Below are 25,248 nucleotides of genomic sequence, written 5' to 3'. Positions count from 1 at the left end.
GTGCATACACACATCATACGTGTGCATATATACATACACATATACATACATATGTGTATATATACTCACTCATATGTGTACACATACACACATGTATATACATACGGGTATATATACACACACATATATGGGTATATATATATACACACATATATGGGTATATATATACGCAAACATGTGTACATATACATACACATAGACGTATATACATACGCATCATATATAATGTGTGTATATATATACACGCATACATAGACATCATATATAATGTGTATATACATTCATAGACATCATATATAATGTATATATACATTCATAGACATCATATATAATGTATATATACACACACATACACATGTGTATATATACGCATACATATATATATACTTCATATATATATATATATATATACACACACAGGGGGGATGCAAAAGTAGGTATACAGTATTGAAATTATTGACATTTTATTGAACTGAAAGCTACATACCTTAAAGTAAAAATGCATATACTTTTAGTCTTTTGTTTTTATTAATTAAATTTCCTTTCGATTAAAGTGCATGTACTTTGAATCATTTCTTTTTATTTTTTCAGTTAAATTGGCAATTTAACTATGGCCGGTAATTTGACTGACAAACAGCGAAAATGGATATTAAAACAATACTGGAAGACAGAAAATAGTGAACGCGTAATAGAACAGTGGATCAAAACCTTTGCAACACCTCCCCCAACAAGGCTCACGGTTTATCGACTGCGTGACAAATTTGAACAGACAGGGAGTATCCACAATGCACCGAGAAGTGGTCGACCAATTACTGTGACCACACAAGAAAATGAATTCAAAGTTGCTCAGGCATTCACTCAGAGCCCACAGAAATCGAAATACAGAGCCTCATCTGAACTTGGTATTTAACGTAGATCATTGGGGCGCCTGATGAATCGTTCCCGTCTAAAGATGTACACGCCTCGATTGATACATGGTTTATTGGAAGATGACTCGGATCGTCGTCTACAATTTTCTGAAAACATCCTGAGCGAGGAACTTGAAGGTAACGGTATTCTAAATAAAATTGTATGGTCTGACGAAGCAAACTTTAAATTATCAGGTGCCGTTAATCGACACAATTGCGTTTATTATGCAACCGAAAACCCTCGCATCACTATTGAAAAACAACTCAATCAACCCGGGGTAACAGTATGGGCCGGGCTTTCTTGCAAAGGTGTTGTTGGCCCCATTATTCTTCACACAAGCATTGATCAAACTGTGTACTTAAACATGTTGCAGGATACAATAATACCCCAAGTACGTGAATAATATCAAAATGATGACTTTCATTTTCAACAAGACGGGGCCCCACCTCATTTTGCACTCACTGTGCGAGCACTACTTGACTTAAAATTTCCCAACAAATGGATTGGACGCCGTGGCGCCATCGACTGGCTACCACGCTCGCCACATTTAACTCCTATGGATTTCTTTTTTTGGGGCACAGTAAAAGATAAGGTTTTTGCATGCAAGCCTCGCACTGTCGAAAACATGATTCAGTTCATTTTGGAAGCTTGTCAGGAAATTGATGCTGATAAAGATCTTTGTTCTAGAGTGTGCATGAGTGTTCGTTCTCGATTAGAGGAATGTGTTAACGCTGACGGCAAGCAATTTGAATACCTGCGGAATTAGGGCTTCCTATTACATGTGTTTCTTATTATACGTGCTAATTATTACTTGTTTATGCAACATTTGTTTGTCTCTATAATAAATGCCTTAAACTTTATACGTTTTTTTCTTTTTTTGACCACTGTATACCTACTTTTGCATCCCCCTGCATATACATACACGCGCATACATACATATATACATTATATATAATGTGTGTATATATATATATATATATATATATATATATATATATATATATATATATACACGCATACATGCACATATATATACATCATATCTAATGTGTGTATATATATACACGCATACATACACATATATATACATCATATCTAATATGTGTATATATATACACGCATACATACACATATATATACATCATATCTAATGTGTGTATATATATATATATACACGCATACATACACATATATGTGTATATATATACACGCATACATACGCATACATAAGGTGTATATATATACACGCATACATACGCATATATAATGTATATATATATATATATATATATACACGCATACACGCACATATATAATGTGTGTATATATATACACACAGGCATAAACATATATATATATACACAAATATATATAATGTGTGTATATACACACATATAATATGTACATACATATACACTATTTAAATTTCAACTTAATTTCTCGCCGTTAACGAGACTGCTTTCTGGCCGGATCAAATCTCTCACGACCGGCTGTAATCGTAATGATCTGCACTGATGTTTCCCAGAAAGATGAAACACTAGTTTCTTAGAGGTATTTAAAAAAAAATTATAGTAATAATTATATATATATATATACATATATATATATATATATATTTAAATAAGGGGGTAGTCACCAAAAATGTGTATTTTTTAACATTATTTTATTATTCCGTGTCTTGGTTTTCCATTGAGAATTATGTTTGGATCATTGTAATAATGTTTTTAAATCATTGAAATCGTTTTTACGCGTTTCAGACGTTCTGTGAAGCGAAGTGAGCGTGTCTGTGTTTCTGTGTACATTTCCCTACGCAATAACTCTGTCAATTTTTAGTCTACAGACTCGAAATTTGATATACAGGGTACTGAGATTTGGGAAAATCGATGTGATCAGTTTTTGAACAGAAGTTTGGCGATTAAGGGGTCAAAGTTCAACGATTTGACCTTTGAGAACTCTACCAAACTCCTCCGACAATTTTGGGTCTACGCACTTGAAATTTTAGATATAGGTTCCTTGGACATGGATCTAACTTAATAACTTTTTTTGAGCCCAAAACAATACATTTTAAGGGGTCATAATAGGGGTCAAAGTTAAAAAAATTGACCTCTGCAGTCTCTTCCAAATTACTCAAACAATTTCTGGTCTAAATATTTGAAATTTTACATAAAGGGTATTCAGAGATAGGGCAAACTTTTTCATCAGTTTGGGTCGAAAATTTTTAGTTACCAATATATAAATGTATGTATGTATGTATGTATGTATGTATGTTTGCATGTCTGCCTTAAACTTTCAATAGAGGCGGCGGATTTTACCAAGATAAGTATCGTTTTAAAGTTCGACCTTTCATACGACAAATATCGAAAAATTGGCTAAAAACATTAATATCTTCAACTAGGCACCTTTCTACGGGGGGGGGGGTCACTTTTTCGCCGATATTTTTTAAAGTTATCCTCTCCTTTCGATTGTCTAGCCTTAATTTTAAAAAAATGTCGCTTCCGGTTTGGCGGTGGTCGTAACAGCATAAATGTTAGGTTTTACCCGTTCTTTTCCTCCTTTGCGGTACGGGTTCGAGCCTGCCTTCCTACTACCACTTTTTTTTTTGCTCAACATACACATCCAAACACCCGGGCAACGCCGGGCTGAAATGCTAGTATATATATATATATATATATATATATATATATATATATATATATATATATATATATATATATGACAGCCTCTTTAAGAAATTCGTTTCTTATCGTTGAGCACTTTCCGTTGAATTAAAAGTCGGTCAATTTAGCTCTTATGCGTAGATCATCGTATAACGATTTGATCACTGTCTGTCTGACGTAATGAACATTTAAATTAAAATGTTTAAAATTCAACGCTATTTCACACGGTTTACGGCCTCCGCTAATCGAGCCAGAGATGTCTCGTGTCGCGGGGTTCGAATCGTTCGACTGGTAGTAATCGTGACACCCTGCACTGAAGAATCCCGAAAGGATGAAACACTAATGTCTGTAGGTATTTAATTATTATAGTAAAAAAATAATTATATATATATATATATATATATATATATATATATATATATATATATATATAAGTGAACCTGTCTGTGTGTCTGTGTACATTTCCCTACGCAATAACTCTGTCAATTTTTAGTCTACAGACTCGAAATTTGATATACAGGGTACTGAGATTTGGGAAAATTGATGAGATAGGGGTTCGGCCAGAAATTTCGCTGTTAAGGGGTCAAAGTTTAACGATTTGACCTTTGAGAACTCTACTAAACTTCTCCGCCAATTTTGGGTCTAAACACTTGAAATGTTAGATATAGGTTCCTTGGACATGGATCTAACTTAATAACTTTATTTGAGCCCAAAACAATACATTTTAAGGGGTCAAAGTTTAAAAAAATTACTCTCTTTTTTTCTTTGCTCAACATACACCTCCAAACACCCGGGCAACGCCGGGCTGAAATGCTAGTATATATATATATATATATATATATATATATATTATAGATGTTTAAATCACGTTGTTTCATAAACGACTTTGAACAAATGAATAAACTTGAGGCGTAAAATCTTTTTCACCAAGCTCCAGTTGTTCACGAATTTTATAATACTATGATCTTTATCTTTTCTAAAATTTCTGTATATAGAATAACCGAAAACTATTGGATTTTAGCATCCAACAAATATATATTTCTTCAAGCAAACATTGTTAAAAAAAGCAAAAAAAAAAAAAAAAAAAAACACACACACAAAAACAGAAATCTTCAGTTTAATTATATCTTTGTTATTGTTTTTACATTTTTTCGAATGATCTTATTATATATGTCAAAATATGTCAAAAAGAAGAAATGGTAAATGTTCCGTATGAATCACAAACGTTTTCGATTTCTCGTCGAATCCTCATCAGGTAAAAATGTAAAAGAAATAAATGGAGAAAGAAAACGGCACCAGAAATACGAGTATGTTCAATCACACAAAATGAAAATGTGATATATATTATCGAATTGAGTTTTTTTTTTTTTTTGTCTGTTTGCTGGTTACTTATATGCTCCAAAATGTGAAAAAAAAATTTAATTTTCCCCCTAAAAAATCCAATGGCTGCTCAGTCGAGAAAAGGAAGCAATCTGCACCTACCTTAAGTTGCAGAAGAATTACCTCCTTCAGCAACGTGTCAGTCAGTTAACAAATATCTTGCTAACAAAGATGAAGTAATTAAGTAGCTTCTCGGCACCAGCCACCAATGCATTAAAAAAAAAAAACTTATATCAACAGGAAGAGAATCTCCTTTTAAATAACCAAAAGGTCACGTGATTAATTGTCGCCTGACCTGGGAAAAAAAACAGCTGAGGAGGCAATGCTATCTCTTTTGGTTTGGTAAGCAAGGTAAGTGCACACGGCTCTCCCCCCTTTTTTGAGCAATCATTAATCCCCCCCCTTTTTTTTCCATAAAATTTCACCAAATTTAACTTGAATTATCCTTGTCACAAAAAATAAACAATTAAGTTAAAAAATGGCAGTGGAGCAGAATTCAAATTTCGACATTAAGCTGCAAAAGAGGGTGTCATAAGGATGTAAACACTAATACTACTACTACTACTGCTACTACTACTATTACTACTATTGCGGCTACTACTACTACTATTGCAGCTACTAATACTACTGTAGCTGCTATTACTACTACTACTACTACTACATAATCTGCTACTACTACTACTATAGCTACTACTACTAATAACAGCTGCTACTACTACTAATAACAGCTGCTACTACTACTACTGCTACTACTACTATTACTACTACTGCTGCTACTACTACTACTGTAGCTGCTATTATTACTACTACTACAGCTACTACTACTACTACTACAGCAGCTGCTACTAATACTATAGCTGCTACTACTACTAATACTACAGCTGATACTACTACTACTACTATAACTGCTACTACTACTGCCACTACTACTACTACTACAAACAGAACCTTCGAAGCTCTTACATATCTTTTTTACACAAATTTGGCACAAAACACATTTGGAATGTTGTACGTGCCATAAGGAATCAAAATTTTACTACTTCTATTACTGCTACTACTACCGCTATTACTACAATACATGAAAAAAAAAATTTAGACACATGTAACCCCCAAAGCTATCACATACAAATTTGGCCTGAAGTACCTTTGGGAAGCTGTACATGTTGTAAGAAATAAAAATCATATTACTACAATAATTAAAAAAAACAGAAAAAAACAAAAACAAAGTTATTATTTTCCACAGACTGACATGAAGGACCTTTGAGAAGCTGTACATGCCATAACGGATCAAAATTATACTAATACTACTACTACAGCTAAAACAAACAAAAAATACCAACACATACAACTATAACTATTGCATAAAAACAGAGTATGAAGAACTTTGGGGAACCCATACATGCCATAAAGGATCAAAATTATATTACTACTACTAAAACAAAAAATATAAACACATATAACCCCCAAAGCTACTGCATAAAAATTTGGCATGAAGAATCTTTGGGAAGCTGTACATTATTATTGGTAAACAAACAAAAACATATACAAACACATATAACCCCCAAATTTATTGCATAAAAGCTATACATGTCATAAGAAATAAAAATTATACTACTACTACTACAAAAAAAAACAAAAAAAAAACAAACAGCAATGTTGTTTCTGAATTTTTGAGATGAGGATTGATTATATTATTATTCATCGGACTACTGTTTTCATCTTGAGTGTGATTTTCTCAACGTTTCGGTCGATATATCCTCCGACCTTCTTCAGGTTTATCTTGTCGAACTCTGGAATTTTTCTGTCAAATTCTGTAATTTGGACGGAAGTTCGAGCGGAACCCTTTATTTACTTCACAGGGGTAGTGTGCTCTTGTTCTGTCAGTCATGATTGGATAGAGGTCCTAAGGACCCGTGGCGCAGTGGTTAGAGTACTGGGAAAAATCAATTGTAAAAGTAATATTCTCCTGAAGGTTGAGGGTTCAATCCTCGGTGTGGGCGACCGAAATATACATTTGCAAATTACTTAGGACGTCTATCCAGTCATGGCTGATGGAACAAGAGCGCGCTACCCCCGTGAAGTAAATAAAGGGTTCCGCTTGAAATTCCGTCCAAATTCCTGAGTTCGACAAGATACACCTGAAGAAGGTCAGAGGTTATATTGACCGAAACGTTGTGAAAATCACACTCAAGATGAGAACAGTAGTCCGATGAATAATAATACATGCATGTCATCTTCAACTTTACATGCCCTAAGAAATAAAAATTATACTACTACTACTACTACTACTACTACTAAAAAACAAAAAATTACAAACACATATAATCCCCAAATGTATTGCACAACAAATTTGACATGAAGAACCTTTAAAGAACTATTCATGCTAGAAGAGATCAAAATCAAACTACTACTACTATAAATAAACACTTAGAAGATCTTAAACTACTTGGAAGAATTGCAACAAACTTAGCATAAAGCACCCTTGGCATACTTACTTAATTCGTCATGTCCTGTGGGTAAACCTGTAAAATTTGAAATACTTTAATTGCATTTGAATACGGAAGCAAACTATTGTTTTAAATTCCCTCCCCCCAAAAAAATTTTTTACAAGAGCATCACCACTTATCAAGGCCCAAAGACCCCTCAAGGATAAGAATTAAAGAGTGTACAGTGGTCACCAAGACAACAGCGTAGTAATTGTTAGTAGTTGAAATTGGATATAATTTGATTATTTAAAGAGGCTGGCTCAATAAAAACTTGTTTACATTGAACTTGAAGACAGCCATATTGTAGTCAGCTGGAAAGCAAGCCAGTGGAACAAAGTTCTACAGGTGGGCAGTTCTAGGAAAGAAGCTTTGTTCATGAAATCTGGGTTAAAATTTAGACACAGAGTGGGATAAAGTGTTGATAGTGGTTGTAGCTAGTAGAGTTTTTTTTTTTTTTAAAGTTTGGCAAGGAGGGATCATAGATTGAAGTGCAGACGAGCACATATTGTGAAAATAGCGATAGCGCAGAGACAGGCTCACAACGTGTCTTCTGTGGGAAAGAGGTTGCGGGAAAGAGAAAAGGACATCATCTACTAGATTTTGAAGTCGGTTGTGAACTTTGCCAAGGCAGGATAGAGTGCTTGCTTTTGAACGTACTAAAATCGACCATCCACTTTTTGCCCCATTGCACCATATTGAAGAACAGAGACTCACAAAGATCTTGGTTGCTGTTGGCTTTTGAAGTGTTACCACCTGCATCACTTAATGGGGAGGAGAGAACACAAAAAAGAAAGAAAATAAATATAAAGTTTATATTACACATGGCAGCATGTTCGTCCATGCAATCGCGAACACCTCAGACGATTCGGCACAACATGATCTCGAATGATACTGTTGACTCAAAATGATCCTGAACAACACCGCCAATCAAAATGACATGATCCCAAACAATACCATCGAATTGACATGACACAATCTTAAACAACACCGTCGATAGACATGATATGATCATCTTGAACAATTGACATGATACGAACAACACCGTTGATCGACACGACACAATCCTGAACAACACCATTGAATTGGCACGCCACAACATGATTATGAACGCAGTAAAACAGAGCAGTATTTTTCAACTGCCTCCGAATGACTTATCCACTTGTTTTTTTATAGCCGTTGGGCGAAACTCAATCATCGCTGTGAGTAGGATGGGTGGAACTCATTGGTAGACTTGATTACAATCAAAAGGTCCCGGGTTCACTTTTCACCGCAGGTAGGCCCAACTCATACACTGGCACACAATTTGTGTGCTCTTCTGCGCATGCTCGTTACATATGTGTCAATGAATGAACTTGGAATCTGATTTGGGAATGTTTTTTGTGAAGGTTTGCCAAGGGGTGACCATAGATTGAAGCTTGGTCAAGCATTTGCTATAAAAAAAAAATAACAAAAGAGCAGAGACAGGCTCGCAACATCTCTTCTGTGGGAAAGAGGTTGCAGGGAAGAGAAAAGGGCATCACTTACTAGGTTTCGAAGCCAGTTTTGAGCTCTGCCAAGGTGCACCGAGCAGCTCCTATCCAGATGCAGAAACATTACACCATTTTAGAATGCTAGAGGATTGCATTAGGAGTTAGATATCTTCTGGAGCAGGAGAATGAACCAATTATTTTTCCAGGGATCTTGGCGACTAATTTGAAGTAAATTTTGCATTTCAGGTCAAGAGTGATGGTTAGCTTGTCAAGGCAGGGAGCTTCTTTGAGATGAGAGAGATTAATATAAATTGGAGCCAAATAGGGATCAGAGCGTTTATGATGAAAAGATAGAAGCTTAGTTTTGGTTGTGTTAAAATTAGCCAGCCACTTTTTGCCCTATTGCAATGCTCAAGATCGAAGTAGAGAGACTCAGAAAGATCTTGGTCGTTGTTGACCTTTGACGTGTTACCATAGTGTCATCTGCATAAATGTCAACGAATGAACTTAGAATGTGACTTAGGAGATCATTGATGAGGATAAGAGAGTTGGGACCAGGATGGATCCTTGGGGCATACCAGATTCGATTGTTGAGAAGACATTTCCAGATATTTTATAGCTGGAAATCTTGTGAGATAAACCTTTATGTAAAACCCTATCAAATGCCTTTGATATGTCAAGAGCTATTGCTCTTATAAAGAGACCTCCTGTCAATAGATTTGATGATCCTATGTGATATTACAATCAGAAAATCAGCTGTAAATCTTGCAGGATGGAAACCATATTGCTTGTCAACAAGTAGGTTGTTTCTGCTGGAGTGGCTTACAATTTCTCCATTTAATACGGATTCAAGCAACTTAGTCATGACACACAGAAGACTAATTGATCTGTACTGTGACGCAGAAGACCCATCTCCAATATTTTCAAATAGTGAACAAACTACTGAGCTTCTTTGAGATGAAAACATTCTTATCAATTGGAGACAAATGGGGATCAGAGCGTTTATGGTGAAAAGATAGAAGCTTAGTTTTGGATTTGCTAAACTTAGCCAGCCATTTTTTGCCCCATTGCACCACGTGCTCATGACCGAAGTAGAGAAACTCCGAAAGATCTTGCTCGTTGGCCTTTGAAGTGTTGCCATAGATCGTATTTCTATCTGCATGTGTGTCGACGAATGAACTTAGAATCTGATTTGGGAGATCATTGATGAAGACAAGGAAAAGAGTTTGGCTCAGGATGGATCCTTGAGGCACGCCCGCATTGATACTTTAAACTTCGGACTTCTGCCCATCAATGACTACTTGTATCAACCTATCAGACAGGAAGGATTCGATGGTCGAGAAGGCATTTCCATAGCTGGAAATCTTTTAAAGTAAACCTTTATGTCAAACCCTATCAAATATGTTTGATATATGAAGAGCTATTGCTCTTGAGAGGCCCCCCCCCGTCGATAGATTTGTTGATCCTATCTGAAATTACACTCAGTACATCAGCTGTAGATCTCGCAAGACAGAAAGACACCGAGTAGGTTGTTTTTTGCTGAAGTGGTTAACAATTTCTCTATTTTACACGAATTCAAGCAACTTACTCATTATACACAGAAGACTAATTGGTCTGTACTAAGATGCAGAAGACCAATCTCCAATATTTTTAAATATTGAACAAACAAACGAACTTTTCCAATATTATATTATTAATTTTGGAGTCTGTGTTGTTATCTACTTATTTGTGTGTTCTCTACCTGTGCATTTAATTTAAAGAATTGGGCTTAGGATGGATCCTTGAGGTACTCCAGCATTGATGCTATGAGCTTCAGAATGCTACTCATAGACAACTACTTTAATAAACCTGTCAGAGGGAAAGAACTTGATGGTTAATAACACCTTTCTAGATACCCCATAGCTGGAAATCTTGTGAAGTAGAACTTTATGCAAAACCCAAACAAATGCTTACGATTTTTTTTTCTTGAAATCTACTTTAAACTTCGGACTTCTGCCTATTGATAATTACCTGTATAAATCTATCGGACAGAAAGGATTCGATGGTCGAGAAGACATTTCCAGATATTCCATAGCTGGAAATCTTGTAAAGTAAACCTTTATGCTAAACCCCTATCAAATATGTTTGATATATGAAGAGCTATTGCTCTTTGGAGGAAACCTCCCATTGATAAATTTGCTGATCTCATGTGAAATTACAGTCAGTACATCAGCTGTAGATCTCATAAGTCCGAAAACATACTGTTTGTCGCCAAGTAGTTTTTTTTTTTTTGCTGAGATGATTAACAATTTCATTATTTAACACTAATGTAAGCAACTTACTCATGACACACAGAAAACTAATTGGTCTGTACCATGATGCAGAAGACCGATCTTCCCTATTCTTAAATACTCGGCAAACTAAAGAGGTTTTCCAAAGTGTCGGGAAGCATTTCTACTTAATACTTTTTTTATCGATGAAAAAACAAAAACCACTAATATATATATATATATATATATATATATATATATAGTAATTTATAAAATATATATGGCGATTAAGCTACACTGAATATTCCACGTTTCATCCACTCTAGGACTCTTCAGGCTTATATATTTTATAAATTACTAACTAGCTCTACCTACGTATTGAGCACTTTTGAAGTAAATGCTTAAAGTTTACGCATACATCTATACTTTTGTGTATTAATTTTATGTGAGTAAATTAAGTAGTTTATATATATATATATATATATATATATATATATATACAGGGTGTCCACAAAGTCTGGCTACATTATGTAGCCAGACTTTGTGGGCACCGTGTAGATTATGTAGCCAGACTTGTTCCTTGCTAATAGAGTTAGATGATTTTGTGGCCAGGTTCGAATTTCCCAACCAGCTGTAATCATAACTCCCTGCATTGATAAATTCCTGAAAGGATGAAACATTAATGTCCATAGGTATTAAAAATATTATCATAGTAATAATTATATATATATATATAATTTTAATCTTAGGCAGCTGAGGATCCATGTTTTCTATTTAAAAATAAAATAAAATATATAATTATGTACTATAATAATTAAATACCTACAGAAACTAGTGTTTCATCCTTTCGGGAATCTTCAGTTCAAAGTGTCTCGATGTACACCACTTGACAGATTCGAACCCGGCAACACAAGCCATCTCTGGCTCGATTAGCAAAGACCGTATCCATTCGGCTACCATTAACCGTGAGAAATAACGTTGAATTTAAACGTTTTGTTTTGTAAATGTATTTTTTTTGCGTCAGTCACAGTGATCTAATCATTATACGATGATCTATGCATAAGAGCTAAATTGACCCACTAAATTCAACTGAAAGTGCTCAACTAAACGTAATTCAACTGAGAGTGTATATATACATATATGTGTGTGTGTGTGTGTTATCAAATAAAAACAATGTATTTTTTTATGTGATGCATGTTAAACGGTGCAGCAAAAAAAAAAAAAAATAGGTATATTACTAAATATGACCAACCGATGTTTTCGATTGTGTAAAGAGTACATGTGACTTAGCAAGTTTTCATCAATATGTGACAAAGCAGATGTTTTATTAAAGATTTGTTCAAAAGCTATCAATCTTGATGAACATATAACACGGTTTGTTCCTTTTTATTTCTCTGTCATATATATATATATATATATATATATATATATATATATATATATATATATATTTGTGTGTGTGCAATGGGGGCTGCATGTTCAGAAGTACCATGGCTGGCTGTTCGGTTTCTGTTAGAATTTTTTGGAGGGTATGTAGCTGTCTATGCTGATAGTAAATATCAGTTAAGTCAGTCTGTCAGACTGTGGATGGGATGCCCCGACATGTGAAGGACCTGCTCCCCTCCTGTGTACTCCCATTAGAAGAAGATTAAGACCTGTTCTCTGAAGATGTTGTGCTGTCGAAAGTTGAACCCATCTATGCCATTGATACTCCCTGACATTTTATAAGCACATTTGTATTCGTTCTACAAACTATAGTCATGTGGGAATAGAGTTCTCCACAAAAGCGAACTCACATACATAAACAGATGACCTTAAGGTAAACACGATTATTGCCCTTAGATTCTGGTAACACCGTGCCGTGCCACCAGGGAGCGATACAGTTACCTTCACTTCCGGTTTGTATCATTCATTCTCTTTCTTCGCTGGACATCAAAGAGTGCAGATGTGACGATAAATGCTCTCCGGTCTAGCGAACACTAGTCCGCCCCTGATCTTGTTGTCCATCTCTCATCAAAGACTATAAACACAAGTAACGTTACTTAGAATCTCTCACTGAATTTCTTTTTGCAAAACTTAATTATGTTCTGCAAAACCAAAAACAAAAACAACAGCCCCCTTCCCTCCTCCTTTTCTTTCTTCCAGTTTCCCCTTTCTTTTCCGCCACTTCCTGACTGTTTTCCTAACTTAAAATGTGCCAAACATTAATGCTGTAATCTTTTTCCTCTCCCATTACAAAACTCATGTTTTGCAGAGCAGGGAACAAAAACGACAAAATCCACTACAAAACAACCAAAACCAAACACTACAAACTAGCGATTGAAGATACAAAAAGCTTGAAGAATAAAAACCTTCTACAAAATAACTGGATGCAACATGAATATTATTTCCAAAAAAAAAACAAAAAAAACAGGATTTGGCATTAAAAACCCCGAAAAGGGTTTATATGCCGTAAAACGATTAAACCAAAGTTTGTTTTCTAAATAAACCAGCATTGAAAATCTGGCGCCTTAATCTCTTATTAATTTATGTTTGAATTTCATAATAATCTTAGGTTCTTCAGTTTTTGAGAGCAAGATCACCGTACAGGTCTGCTAGTATATCAATAATATTTGTATCTGCTGTAAATAAATTTATTTGGTGGTGTTTATAAAACCGACATATTTCATATCTTCATTCCATGGTAAGGAGACCACGTGACCTTTCTTTATTCCCCTACTTAACTATCACCCGCTACAAGAATGGCTAACGTGACCCATCCTCCATAGTCACACCTCTTGCCATCGGAAGAGTACTTGCATAACTTTTCATTTCCTGTCGGTCGGGTTCCGAGTTTCAGTGTCGTACACGCCACCCTTGGACGCTGATGTCACAGTCAGATGTTATCTCAGACGGGTAGAGGTAGTTCCAAAATGAACGTTTGAAAGTGTTCTAGTTAGCCATCGAGTATCAAGGCACTGTTCGATAGCGAGGGATATTTGGGGTTTTGTTTTACTTTGTTTTTATTTTTATTGAGACAACCGAGTCATCAGAATATCCAAGCAGAGATAGAACAGAGGATAAGAAGACTTTCAAATTGTCTGTCAGCATCGAGTGGGTTCGTTCCTTGTTTTGATTGCGATAAAATCTACATTGGCGAAACTCAGAGAAATTTGGACAGGAAACCTTATGACCACAAGAAAGAGATAAAGACTAATAACACATTCATGGCTGCTCAGTTTCTGTTGGAATTTCTTAGAGGGTATGTAGCTGTTTAAGTCGATGGTTGACCAATCAGTTAAGTTGGGCGCATTTTTGCATGGGAATAGTTCCACTATGAACGTTCAGAAACCGTCAAAGTCAGTCATCGCGTATCGGTACACCGTCCGACGGAGAAGAATATTTGAGGTTTAGTTATAATCTGTTTTATCTTCATGAAGACAATAGAGTAAACAGAGACAGAACTGAGAATGAGCACAGTTCAGGGGTATGTTGTAAGAAAAAGATTTAAAAGACATAAATTGTCCATCGGCATCGGGTACTCGAATGGGTTTGTTAACGGAGACTACTTGAGGATAAGGGTTAACATGTTCTAGAAGTTTTGGAAAAGAAATTCCGTTTATTGTTAGTCATGTGAAAGGAAAGAAAAGTCTTTTTTCCATTGTGGTAGTAAGACGAGTTCTTGCGAATGTTTCACAGAGACTGAAGCAGAGTTGAGTACCTTCCTTGGAAATAACAACAAAATAAAAAGACTAGCAACATTGGTTCGGCCACACTCAGGTGACTTCATTCGTAGTCATCAGTTCAACTCCACCAGCTGGAAGAAACGTCACAGTGGCCAGCTCGAAACCTGGCTCAAGACAGTGAAGCAGGATGGTGTTTATGATGGGGAGCACATATATAAGGGGAGGACAATATTCTTGGTGTTCGTGATGACAAGACAAAATTACGTACATAGCATAGAAGAGAGGACCAAGATAACGTTTACGACTAATATTCACATATATGTTGAATGAAGGCTGTTTGTGGCATTACATCTTATACTTAAGAATAGGTGTTTATGATGGGGAGCACATATATAAGGGGAGAACAATGTTGTTGGTGTTGGTGATGACAAGACAAAATTACGTACCTTGGTTTAAAAGACAAACACAAAGACCAGGTTAAATAACGAACATACATACATTTATTATTCACGACCGGAATATATTTTTAGAACAACAAATGTCACGTTACTACCACATAAAGATTTCTCTTGACGCCGCTTCCAGCATCCCAAAGTCGATCCTCTCTTATCGATCCTCCGATCTCAACTCTGCAAAAACTTAACTCTATATTACATTAACTTAATCCTTGGCCTTTTGGTCAAGATCAACGTGTAGTATCTGTTCTTCAGATGCTGCAAAGCTATGACTAGCAAAGACCAGCTATGACTAGCAAAGACCATATGTGGGGGTAACCCCACATATCTGACCTTGGTCACTGAAGGGGCAACCCTTCATACCAACAGTTTCTAATCCAGCTCCCACTTCCCTCCTCGGGAGCTGGATCCCCCTTTCCCTCCCCCTTCCCCCTATCTTCACATTAAAAAACGGCCTCCTGCCTAATTTGCTCAGTGGGGAAGCAAATAAATAAAAAGATCAAAGTGTAGTATCTGTTCTTCAGATGCTGCCCTTCCATTTCTTGTTCTCTTTCGGTGGAGGAGCAGTCCTTCACGACTGAGACAATTTTTTTTATTTTTGTACCGTTTCTCCACGTTAAAGAACGACCCTGGGGTCTAACTCTGTCCCGTGGGGAGGCATAGTAAATAGGTACATTAACTTAATTCCTATGACGTCACTCATCACGCTTGCAAACATGTGACTATTGATTCACGTTGTTGCCAGCTGAATTGGTCAATAGATTTTCGAATTCCTTACAGAATTGTTTTGTTAACCTTAACTCTAACTATAAACAATATCCCTGACTTCGACTCCAATGACAATAACAACCAAGATTTCAACATTCCTAAAATATCATTTACGAAATACAATTTCTGAATCAATAATAATAATAATAATAATCGATTATCATGAATTTATAAACTCATAATAATCTCGATTAGTCTTTCCGGTGTTTTCCGGTAGCTAACAATTTAACATAAGCAGATAGGGTATGATTAATTTGCTTAGTAATATTCTCAAAGATAGCTACTCCATCAGTGTGGAGACGATAGAGAGCAAATATAAATGACAATTTTAAAGCTCGAGTTCACTGTACAGGTTTTATTACAAAATGAATACACGCAACTACAGTCATAAAATCTAAGTATTGGCCCAAAGTGACAGATATTCATCTAGAAATATATTGAATAAACATAATTTAGAAATTAATTTTAATAGATCTAAATCCGCCTTGAAAAGATTGAATACAACTCATAAAATGATGTACATTAATGTTGGGATTTTATTTTGTGCATATTTGAGATAATCTATGTATATATAAAAGGCAAAATGTTTGTGCACATTTTATGTATGTCCGCCAAAGGCTTTTTTTTTTTCGCCACGCTTCTCTGAGGGAGGAGTTGCTATGTCTTAAAACTTTTTATATACTCCCTAGATCATAATATGTACGATTTGCGAAGGGACGTCATGTGTAGATTTATTTTGATTGACTTTTATAAAATTCGCGCTATGTTTTTTTATTTTATTATTTTTTTACACCACTTATCAAGGCCCGGAAGCCACTCGGGGATAAGGGTTATTGCAAGTACAGTGCGTTAGTGTGGAGTTTTAATGAAATGTTTACTTAAGGGGGCGGTTCATTAGAAATTTGTTTACATTGAACTTGAAGACATCCAGGTTGTAGTCAGGTGGGAAGCAGGCAGATGCAACAGAGTTCCACAGGCGTGCAGTTCTAAGAAAGAAGCTTTGTTCATGGAATCTACGTTTTGATTTAGGCACAGATATAGAGTGGGGGAAATTTTTCACAGTGGATTCAGCTAGACGGGTGTTTTTCGTGAAAGATTGGCGAGGGGGGACCAGAGATTGGAGTTCAGATGAGCACCTGCCATGGAAATAACGATAAAACAAGGATAGGCTCGCAACGTCTCTTCTGTGGGAGAGAGGTTGCAGGGAAGAGAAAAGGGCATCCCCCACTAAGCCACAAAGTCTATTTTGTACTCTGTCAAGGCAGGATAGGCTATTTTTAGCAGCTCCTGCCCAGATATGGCAACAGTATTCCATCCTTGGACGTACTTGGCATTTATATAGATAGAGAATTGCATCAGTAGTGAGATATCTTTTGGAGCGGTAGAAGGATCCCACCATCTTTCCAGCGACCTTGGCAACAGACTTGATGTACGTGTTCCATTTCAGATCAGGAGTAAAGGACAAACCGAGAAGCTTGTCAAAACATTTTGTCACGTGTTTGTTTGGCATTTTAGTATAAATAAAGTGAAACTAATCTGAAGGGAAGGTGTGCTTCTCGACCTCATGCCGGAAACGTCCAGAAAGCAATCAGATTTTTATCAATGCGGGGGAAACCCCCTTATATCAGACAATTGCTATTCAATTTGGACAATCCCCTTTAAATGGCGAGCTGGTTTTCTCCCCCAACATCTTGGGGAAACAAAACCTGCCAAATTTGGGTAAACAAACCACAAAGAACTGCCTCGTAGTAAAAGTTAACTGCGGTATTTCTATTTGACCTCATTAAATACGCACACCTGTCAATTCGTGTCAGTTTTTTTTCATACTTTATTTTCCACCTTCACCTCAAGGCTCCTGGTTCGATCCTACCTACCTACAAAAACTTCTTTTTTCTTTCCATCTACCCTCCCACCAACACACACACCTACAAACACCCGGGCAACACCAGGCACCCCTGCTAGTCTCTAATATAAATCTCACTTGTCTGTTTAAATGTATGTATGTATGTATGCCTAAAACTTTGGACCGAGGGGACGGATTTTTACGAGATCGGTATCGTTTTGAAGTTCGACCCTTTGATCGAAAAATTGGCCAAAAACATTAATCCCTTCACCCTCAACTGGCCAGTTTTCTACAACGAGAGTCGGTTTTATTGCTGACATTTTTTGCACGTCATTCAACCCTCGTTCCCACTACGTCATATAAAACGTGTTATTTCGCCCGCCCGTGACGTCACAACCATGGTAGGCACATCGGTAAGACAGTTTGTCTTTTTTCAACTCTTTTTTCCTCTGGCGCGTTACAGGGTTGAGCTTGCTTACTACTAGAATAACATTTGATGGAGATATTGGCTAAGGAAGCCGTGGAATTAATGCCAGTTTCACACAAGTCAGGTTTCGTCTCCCATAATTGGATTCCAATCTTTGGAAGGTTAGAACGTAAACCCCTGATGGTAGAGAAAGAGACCTACTGGTGGGGGTCTATGTTGGAAGTTCTAGGTTTTTTCATGAGTTATTTGTTGGAATATTTCATAGAAAGGTTGCGTGTAACAGAGTGAGTATGAGCATATGGGAAAATATCAGCAGGAGTTGGAAGATAGCTGGCTTAGGAAGATATTAGCAGCAGTAGCCAAAAAAAAGTACACATGCTAATTAGGAAATGTGCACGAGTTTAAGAAACAAAAAAAAAAAAGAAAAGGCCACCACGTGGTCGAGAGAAGAAAAAGTGTCGTTGAAAAAGATGGGTGTTTGGGGTTAGGGTTAGGGTTAGGGTAAGTCAAAAATGATAAATGGCTGTCTATAGCCGGCATGTAGTGTAGCAGAAAGGAAAACACAGTCAGGGGAGATGGACAGGTGGCCCCATAGTGGCAGTAAGGGACTTTTAAGCTGATGTCGGGGCTGGGAGAAAGAAAAACGATAATAAACGACTTGTGTTAAAAAAGAAAGAAAGGCCACTTATTTATTTTTGTTTGTTTGCTTGCAGGACGGTGTGGGGGTCCGAGAGAGGTTTGAACTGTAACCAACACGGTCTGAGCGTGACCGACAGGTTACATGTGGAGTTTGTGGCAGAGGTCAGCAGAGTTATTATGAGTAGTGCAGAGAAGAAGCGAGAGAGAGAGAGAGAGAGAGAGAGGGGGGGAAGAAAATAGGGACAAAAGAATGAGTTGTTATGTTGTTGGGAACGCAAGAAATTATTAGTTCTTTATCTGTCTGTCGTTTTATCGATATATCTATCGATCTAGTCATCCATCTATCTTTTTATCTATCGATCTATCTATCTAACTGGCATGATGAACGGGGAGGTGTGAGCTGTGTTTTGATGTGCTGTTAAAACATGTCAAAGTTACATCAAGCTCGGTGACCAATCAATTGCACCGGAAGAGTGTCTGATAGCTGACCCGGAAGTACGTGCATGTGATTACGTGTTCGAGTAAGCTGAGAAAATAGTCAGAATTGGATTGAGGACGTCAACAGAAGATGATTTGAAAGGGGTGTCCTCTCAAAAGGAGGGGGGTCTCAGATGTAGGACGTGTAAGAACTAGCCACCCAAGTAAAGATCATCGATCACTCCTCTGCTAGACGTAATGCCTGGGAGTGAATAAACTACATAAAAATACACAGCGTCTTGGTATCTCTGTTGGAACGTCTTCGCAAGAATTGCTGTAAATCTTCTAGAGGCTGACAGCAGAACCAGGTATACCACATTTGTGTATTTGCGTTATATGTCAAAACATACACACACTAAGAGAGATAGAGTCAACACTTTGGAAGGAAGCTTCATATAAAGTTCATTATTCAAGATGATGGGACTACGTGATGATACATAAGAACAGAAGATAACACATTACTTTTTGAAATGACGAACGAAGATATTTATTTTCCAGCTGGAGATGGGAATTCGATGAGAATCTGATATGGCTACATTGCGTCTTCTCCTCCCCTTCGCTTCTTAAGGAGCTTTGGCTAACAACTGTCTGCCGGACTAACTCGAACTATTCCTCGACTCACTCTCTCAAACTGTCTGACTCAACTAACTTAACTGTATATATTGATTCTATATCCCTTATTGAGGTCAGAACACGGCCAAACATGTTTTGCTTCCAACACATGTCCTGGCAACACAAAGGATATTCCTTAATTTCATTGTTTCATTATTCCTCTAACCTAACTTTGTTGTATAGCTATTTCTAACTACAATGGATAATTCCACTGCATTCCTGGAATCGTATTTAAGCAACAATAATGTAGTCATTTTAACTTTTGATAACTGCGTTCGATTCCAGCATTCTCCGTAAATCGGCCATAATTACTTCGTTTCTCTAAATACCGGAATTTACATACGTATATAACTTTTAGATTTGAAATCTATTCATCTAACATTTGTTTTTTTTATCTCCTTACAATGAGTGGCTCCATGTCTTGTCTAGAGCAATTTTCATAAAAAACAAATCAAAACTACTTTTGATCAGATTGAAATTTTGCTTACTGTTACTAAAGATCATCAGATCCAGAAATCAAATTTAAAAAATCTGGAATATTAAATTATGTCAGTATTTCAAATATATCTGAACTTTTCAATGTATATATATAAGATATAGGACTTCATTGACTACAATATGGGCCGAGTAATGAATCTCTTTGGTAGACAGAACCAAACTTTGCAATGAACAACAGTTGGGATTTCGATGCAGATGTTATACATACACACATACATTCTTCATAAAACTTTGAATCAATATCAAGAGGAGATCAATTAAAAAATACTAAATTTCGATAACAACGCGTGATAATAAAGAAATTCCAAAGCCGATTAAAAACCAAAACAAATTTGTACTAAAGGTTTGAATCCCCTATATATAAAGTTTAAAATATTTAATATGCGTTTTTAAGAAAAATCGGGGGAAATAACAATCTTATAATTAAATAATCAGAGATTTATAAAGAATCGGAATCGGGAAAATATTAGACTCATCTCATCACTAATATATATATATATATATATATATATATAATTATTTTCTACTATAATAATTAAATACCTACAGACACTAGTGTTTCATCCTTTCAGGAATCTTCAGTGCAGGGTGTCACGATTGATACCAGTTGAACGATTCGAACCCCGTATCATGAGACATCTCTGGCTCGATTAGCGGAGACCTAATCCATTCGGCTACCATTAACCGCTTGAAATAACGCTGAATTTTAAACATCTTAATTTTAAATGTCCATTTACGTCAGTCAGACAGTGATCTAATCGTTATACGATGATCTACGCATAAGAGCTAAATTGACCGACTTTTAATTCAACTATATATATATATATATATATATGTGTGTGTGTGTGTGTGTATAAAAAGTTATAATCAGTTCAGATAATTCCTGCTTCTAGTTTTTTAAATTCTAAATTAAAAAAAAAAAATTCATACTACTAATTCTAGGGTTATAATCAGGATTCGGTTCTGGGGTTCGGGAAGGAGTGAGTCACTCTCTCGATAACAGCACGTTTCTGCCCTCTTCTTTTCCAATCGACCACACCTGGCCTCCCGCCACCAATGTCACACCGCACAATCCGAACGTCAGCAATACAAAATTCTCTTCAATAGAAGATGTTCACGATTCTTTTCTCTCTGCTGCCCCAGGGAATTTTTCCTTGCTTTTAATATCCTCCTATCTAGAAAAAAAAAAGGAAGAGACAGGAAAAAAATAGCTTCTCCCATCATGCTCTGCCTTCCCAAGATGCCCTTCGCGTATACAAATGCGCTGACCATCCTTTCCTTCTTTCCCAAAGAGCTATGCAGATACGCCCGGTACGTTTCTTTTCTTTTTTCTTCTTTTCTAACCATATACCCCACACGAATAAGAAAATCAATATAATACCAATAATTGTAGGAGCACTAGGAACACTCCTAAAGAATTAAAAAAAATTTTTTTTTTAAATAAATAAAGAGACTAGGTAAGGTAATTTTTTTGTTTAATGGCACATCAACCCTATAGGGCATTCAATACCATGAAATGTGAAGAGAATACTTTTCATTTGAGGCTTTACGCAATAGATTGTTTTTAATTAAAATTTAGTATTTCTAACTCTCTTTTTTAGGCTTCAAGTATGTAGATTCAAAATTGATTGGTAGAGACGGTCCTGCACACACACATAGACAAGTTCGCTTTTATAATAAAAATATTTTACTAGTTATTTCCTTTGAAGAAAAAAAAGAAAAGCCTAATTTTGAAACTTCATGGAATAAAGAAAATAATCTTTTGTATTCCTTGATTTTTTAATGCAAATGTTAATTTGCATAGTTTAACTCTCCTCATATATATATATATATATATATATATATATATATATATATATATATATATATATATTTATTATGCCTCGGCAGTAGAGTGAAACGCATATCTTATTTTTCTTTTATTAATATTATCGGAATTTTTCCCTTTTTTCCCTTGTACACATTTTTGTGAATCATTCCATGGATTTCTGCCTTTGGATTATTTTGGACCACCTTCCAATTACGGGTTTTTCTTGGATTTTACTTGTGCAAATGGAAATTCAATTAACTTTCTTGAAGTTATATATTTGGATTTTACCGTCACTGGATTATTTATCTTCCACCAGACTATCCATTCATGTGTAATCACCTTTTTCTTTACCATACTCCCTCTGCTTCACTTTTTTTGTTTTCAAGTAAGATCTTTGACTTACTTGTTGTTTCATCAAATACTTCTGCTTGCAAAATCCGATCCCGCATTTTGCTAATTCCTACCCTCTGATGAGAAGGAAAGTATTTCTTCGAAACTCCGTGGATTAAGGACTATCCACTTATCTAGTGTTTCCTTTTCAGATTAAATATGTTTTTAACTCTTTTTCGAAGTGTTTAACATATTTTATTAACTGTTTGCTCGTATATATATATATATATATATATATATATAAGTAAATTATTTTTGGTACAGCAGAATGGAAGGAGAAATTTCAGAGGAAACATAATTTAATTTAAATACCAAAAAAAAACAAGAAATGGGCAGGTGAAATTAAAATTTTCCCTAAGGCCTTATCGTCTGACCCTCTAAGAGGAAACGTCAGAATGATAGATTAAAAACTAAGAAAACGAATGAGGGAAGAGGGGAACTTTGGTTTCAGTTGGAAGAACAGTGGAGAAAAAAAAAAAAAAAAAAAAAAAAAATCTCACTGTTCAGGTGGTTTTAAATCAATGAATATCTCCAACTGATGTCTAAGAATCTTTTGTCTACACAGGCTAGGTCGAGAGTTGTTAATAACTAACGCCTCAATGATATTGAGATGATAGTTCGACCTAGCACTGTATAAAACAGAAAACCACCCAGGTTTCGAGAGCATCCGGGCACTCCCAGGCTCATGAGTCTGCCATTGGCGATCACCTGTTGAGTATAAATAGGTGTGCCGATCAATATTCCGATGGGTGGCTTTCTGTTTTATACAGTGCTAGGTCGAACTATCATCTCAATATCATTGAGGCGTTAGTTATTAACAACTCTCGACCTAGCCTGTGTAGACAAAAGATTCTTAGACATCAGTTGGAGATATTCATTGATTTAAAACCACCTGAACAGTGAGATTTTTTTTTTTTTTTTTTTTCTCCACTGTTCTTCCAACTGAAACCAAAGTTCCCCTCTTCCCTCATTCGTTTTCTTAGTTTTTAATCTATCATTCTGACGTTTTCTCTTAGAGGGTCAGACGATAAGGCCTTAGGGAAAATTTTAATTTCACCTGCCCATTTCTTGTTTTTTTTTTTTGGGTATTTAAATTAAATTATGTTTCCTCTGAAATATATATATATATATATATATATATATATATATATATTACACACACACACACATATATGCATACATGGCAGCTTCCTTTAGTCTTGACAGACTATCGATACCCACTGTAAAAGTGCTTGTGTGTGGAATTTTGTGTGACAAGAGTTGCATAATTCCAACCACACCTCTTCTGAATCGGCATTGTTAAATACCAGCGGTAAGTGGAGATTCAGGACGACTGGAAACAATGCCGAGATAAGCAGAGAGTGCATATAACGCCTAGAATTCTCAAATCGCCACCCATCTGGTACTAGCCAATGTTGCTTAACTTTGGTGATCTGACAAGAACCAGTGTGTCAACATGATAATGCCGTATATAGATACAAACACGTATATATACATACACAAACACATACACACATACATCACAAAACTAATGTCGTGTAATCTGAACCAATATCAAATGGAGATAACAAAAACAAAAGGTTAAATTTCGATAACAAAGGGAGATAATAAAGAAATTCCAAAACTTACATTTGACTTGCAAGTAGGCCGCAGTGGATGCAACCCCTTGGGAATTCTCTGCACGGCAACGGTAAAATCCGGCATCTTTGTGGATCACGCGCTCAATGTGCATGGAAATGATACCATTCTCATCGTATTGGAAGTTGTATCGCTTGCGACTGGTAATATCAACACCATCTTTAAACCACCTAATGCTGGGCCGTGGATTTCCGACGACCTGACATTCAAAACGCTTGGATGCGCCAAGAATCGCTTCCGCCTTTCCAGGCATGCTGACAGGGGCAGCTTGGAGGGGGCTGTTAAAAAAAGAAACAAAAACAAGATCAGAAATTTAGTTCATTTCTTATCTTTTTTTATTATTTAATGAAGTTATATAGTTATACATAATAAACTAGCTGCTGGGTATTGCCCGGGCATAAAATATTTTAATTTATGCATTTATTATAGAGCCAATTATCTACTGATTATTATATTGCAACCCAACCAATTCTCTATTAATTATTGAATTGTATGTAATATACAGTAGTCGACATCCAGCGTCGCCTGGTCGTAAGATACGCTTAAATATGATATTTTAATTCATGCAGATTTATCATTTATCATTAGAGAGTCAATTCTCTATTGATTATTATATTGTACCCAATATACAGTAGTGATTTTAAAAGTTATATACAAAAATATGACTTGGGTGTCATCAGCTAGAATCAAAACCAAAATGTATAGCTCTCTAGCCTTAGTCGTTACCGTTTGAATAAAAACGATATGAATTAGGCTTAAATGTATATTTGCGCATGCGTAGAAGAGCACTTTAAGTCGACTTGCGCCTGCCAAGTTCCAATATATTTCAATTTTGACCATTTATTTTTACTGGCTAAAGATCAAACTGAATTTGCT

At 36.0% G+C, this 25,248-nt stretch overlaps 1 protein-coding gene across 1 annotated transcript in view; it reads right to left on the bottom strand.

The window, feature by feature from the left end:
• Nucleotides 1-25,248, bottom strand: part of LOC145268689 (uncharacterized) — a 1,072,728-nt gene that overhangs the window by 1,021,853 nt on the left and 25,627 nt on the right. The window contains exons 2-3 of the mRNA XM_080124201.1: nt 24,364-24,650; nt 7,442-7,468 (exon numbers count right to left, since the gene is read on the bottom strand). Of these exons, the coding sequence (XP_079980327.1) occupies nt 7,442-7,468; nt 24,364-24,625 (289 nt within the window). The 5' untranslated portion in view covers nt 24,626-24,650. The remainder of the gene's footprint in view (nt 1-7,441; nt 7,469-24,363; nt 24,651-25,248) is intronic.

Source organism: Euprymna scolopes, chromosome 44 (genome assembly GCF_053919585.1).
Source record: "Euprymna scolopes isolate OS-2025 chromosome 44, ASM5391958v1, whole genome shotgun sequence".
Lineage (NCBI taxonomy): Eukaryota > Metazoa > Mollusca > Cephalopoda > Sepiida > Sepiolidae > Euprymna > Euprymna scolopes.
Note: the sequence above shows the minus strand (reverse complement) of the source record. Positions and strands in the feature narration are given on the sequence as shown.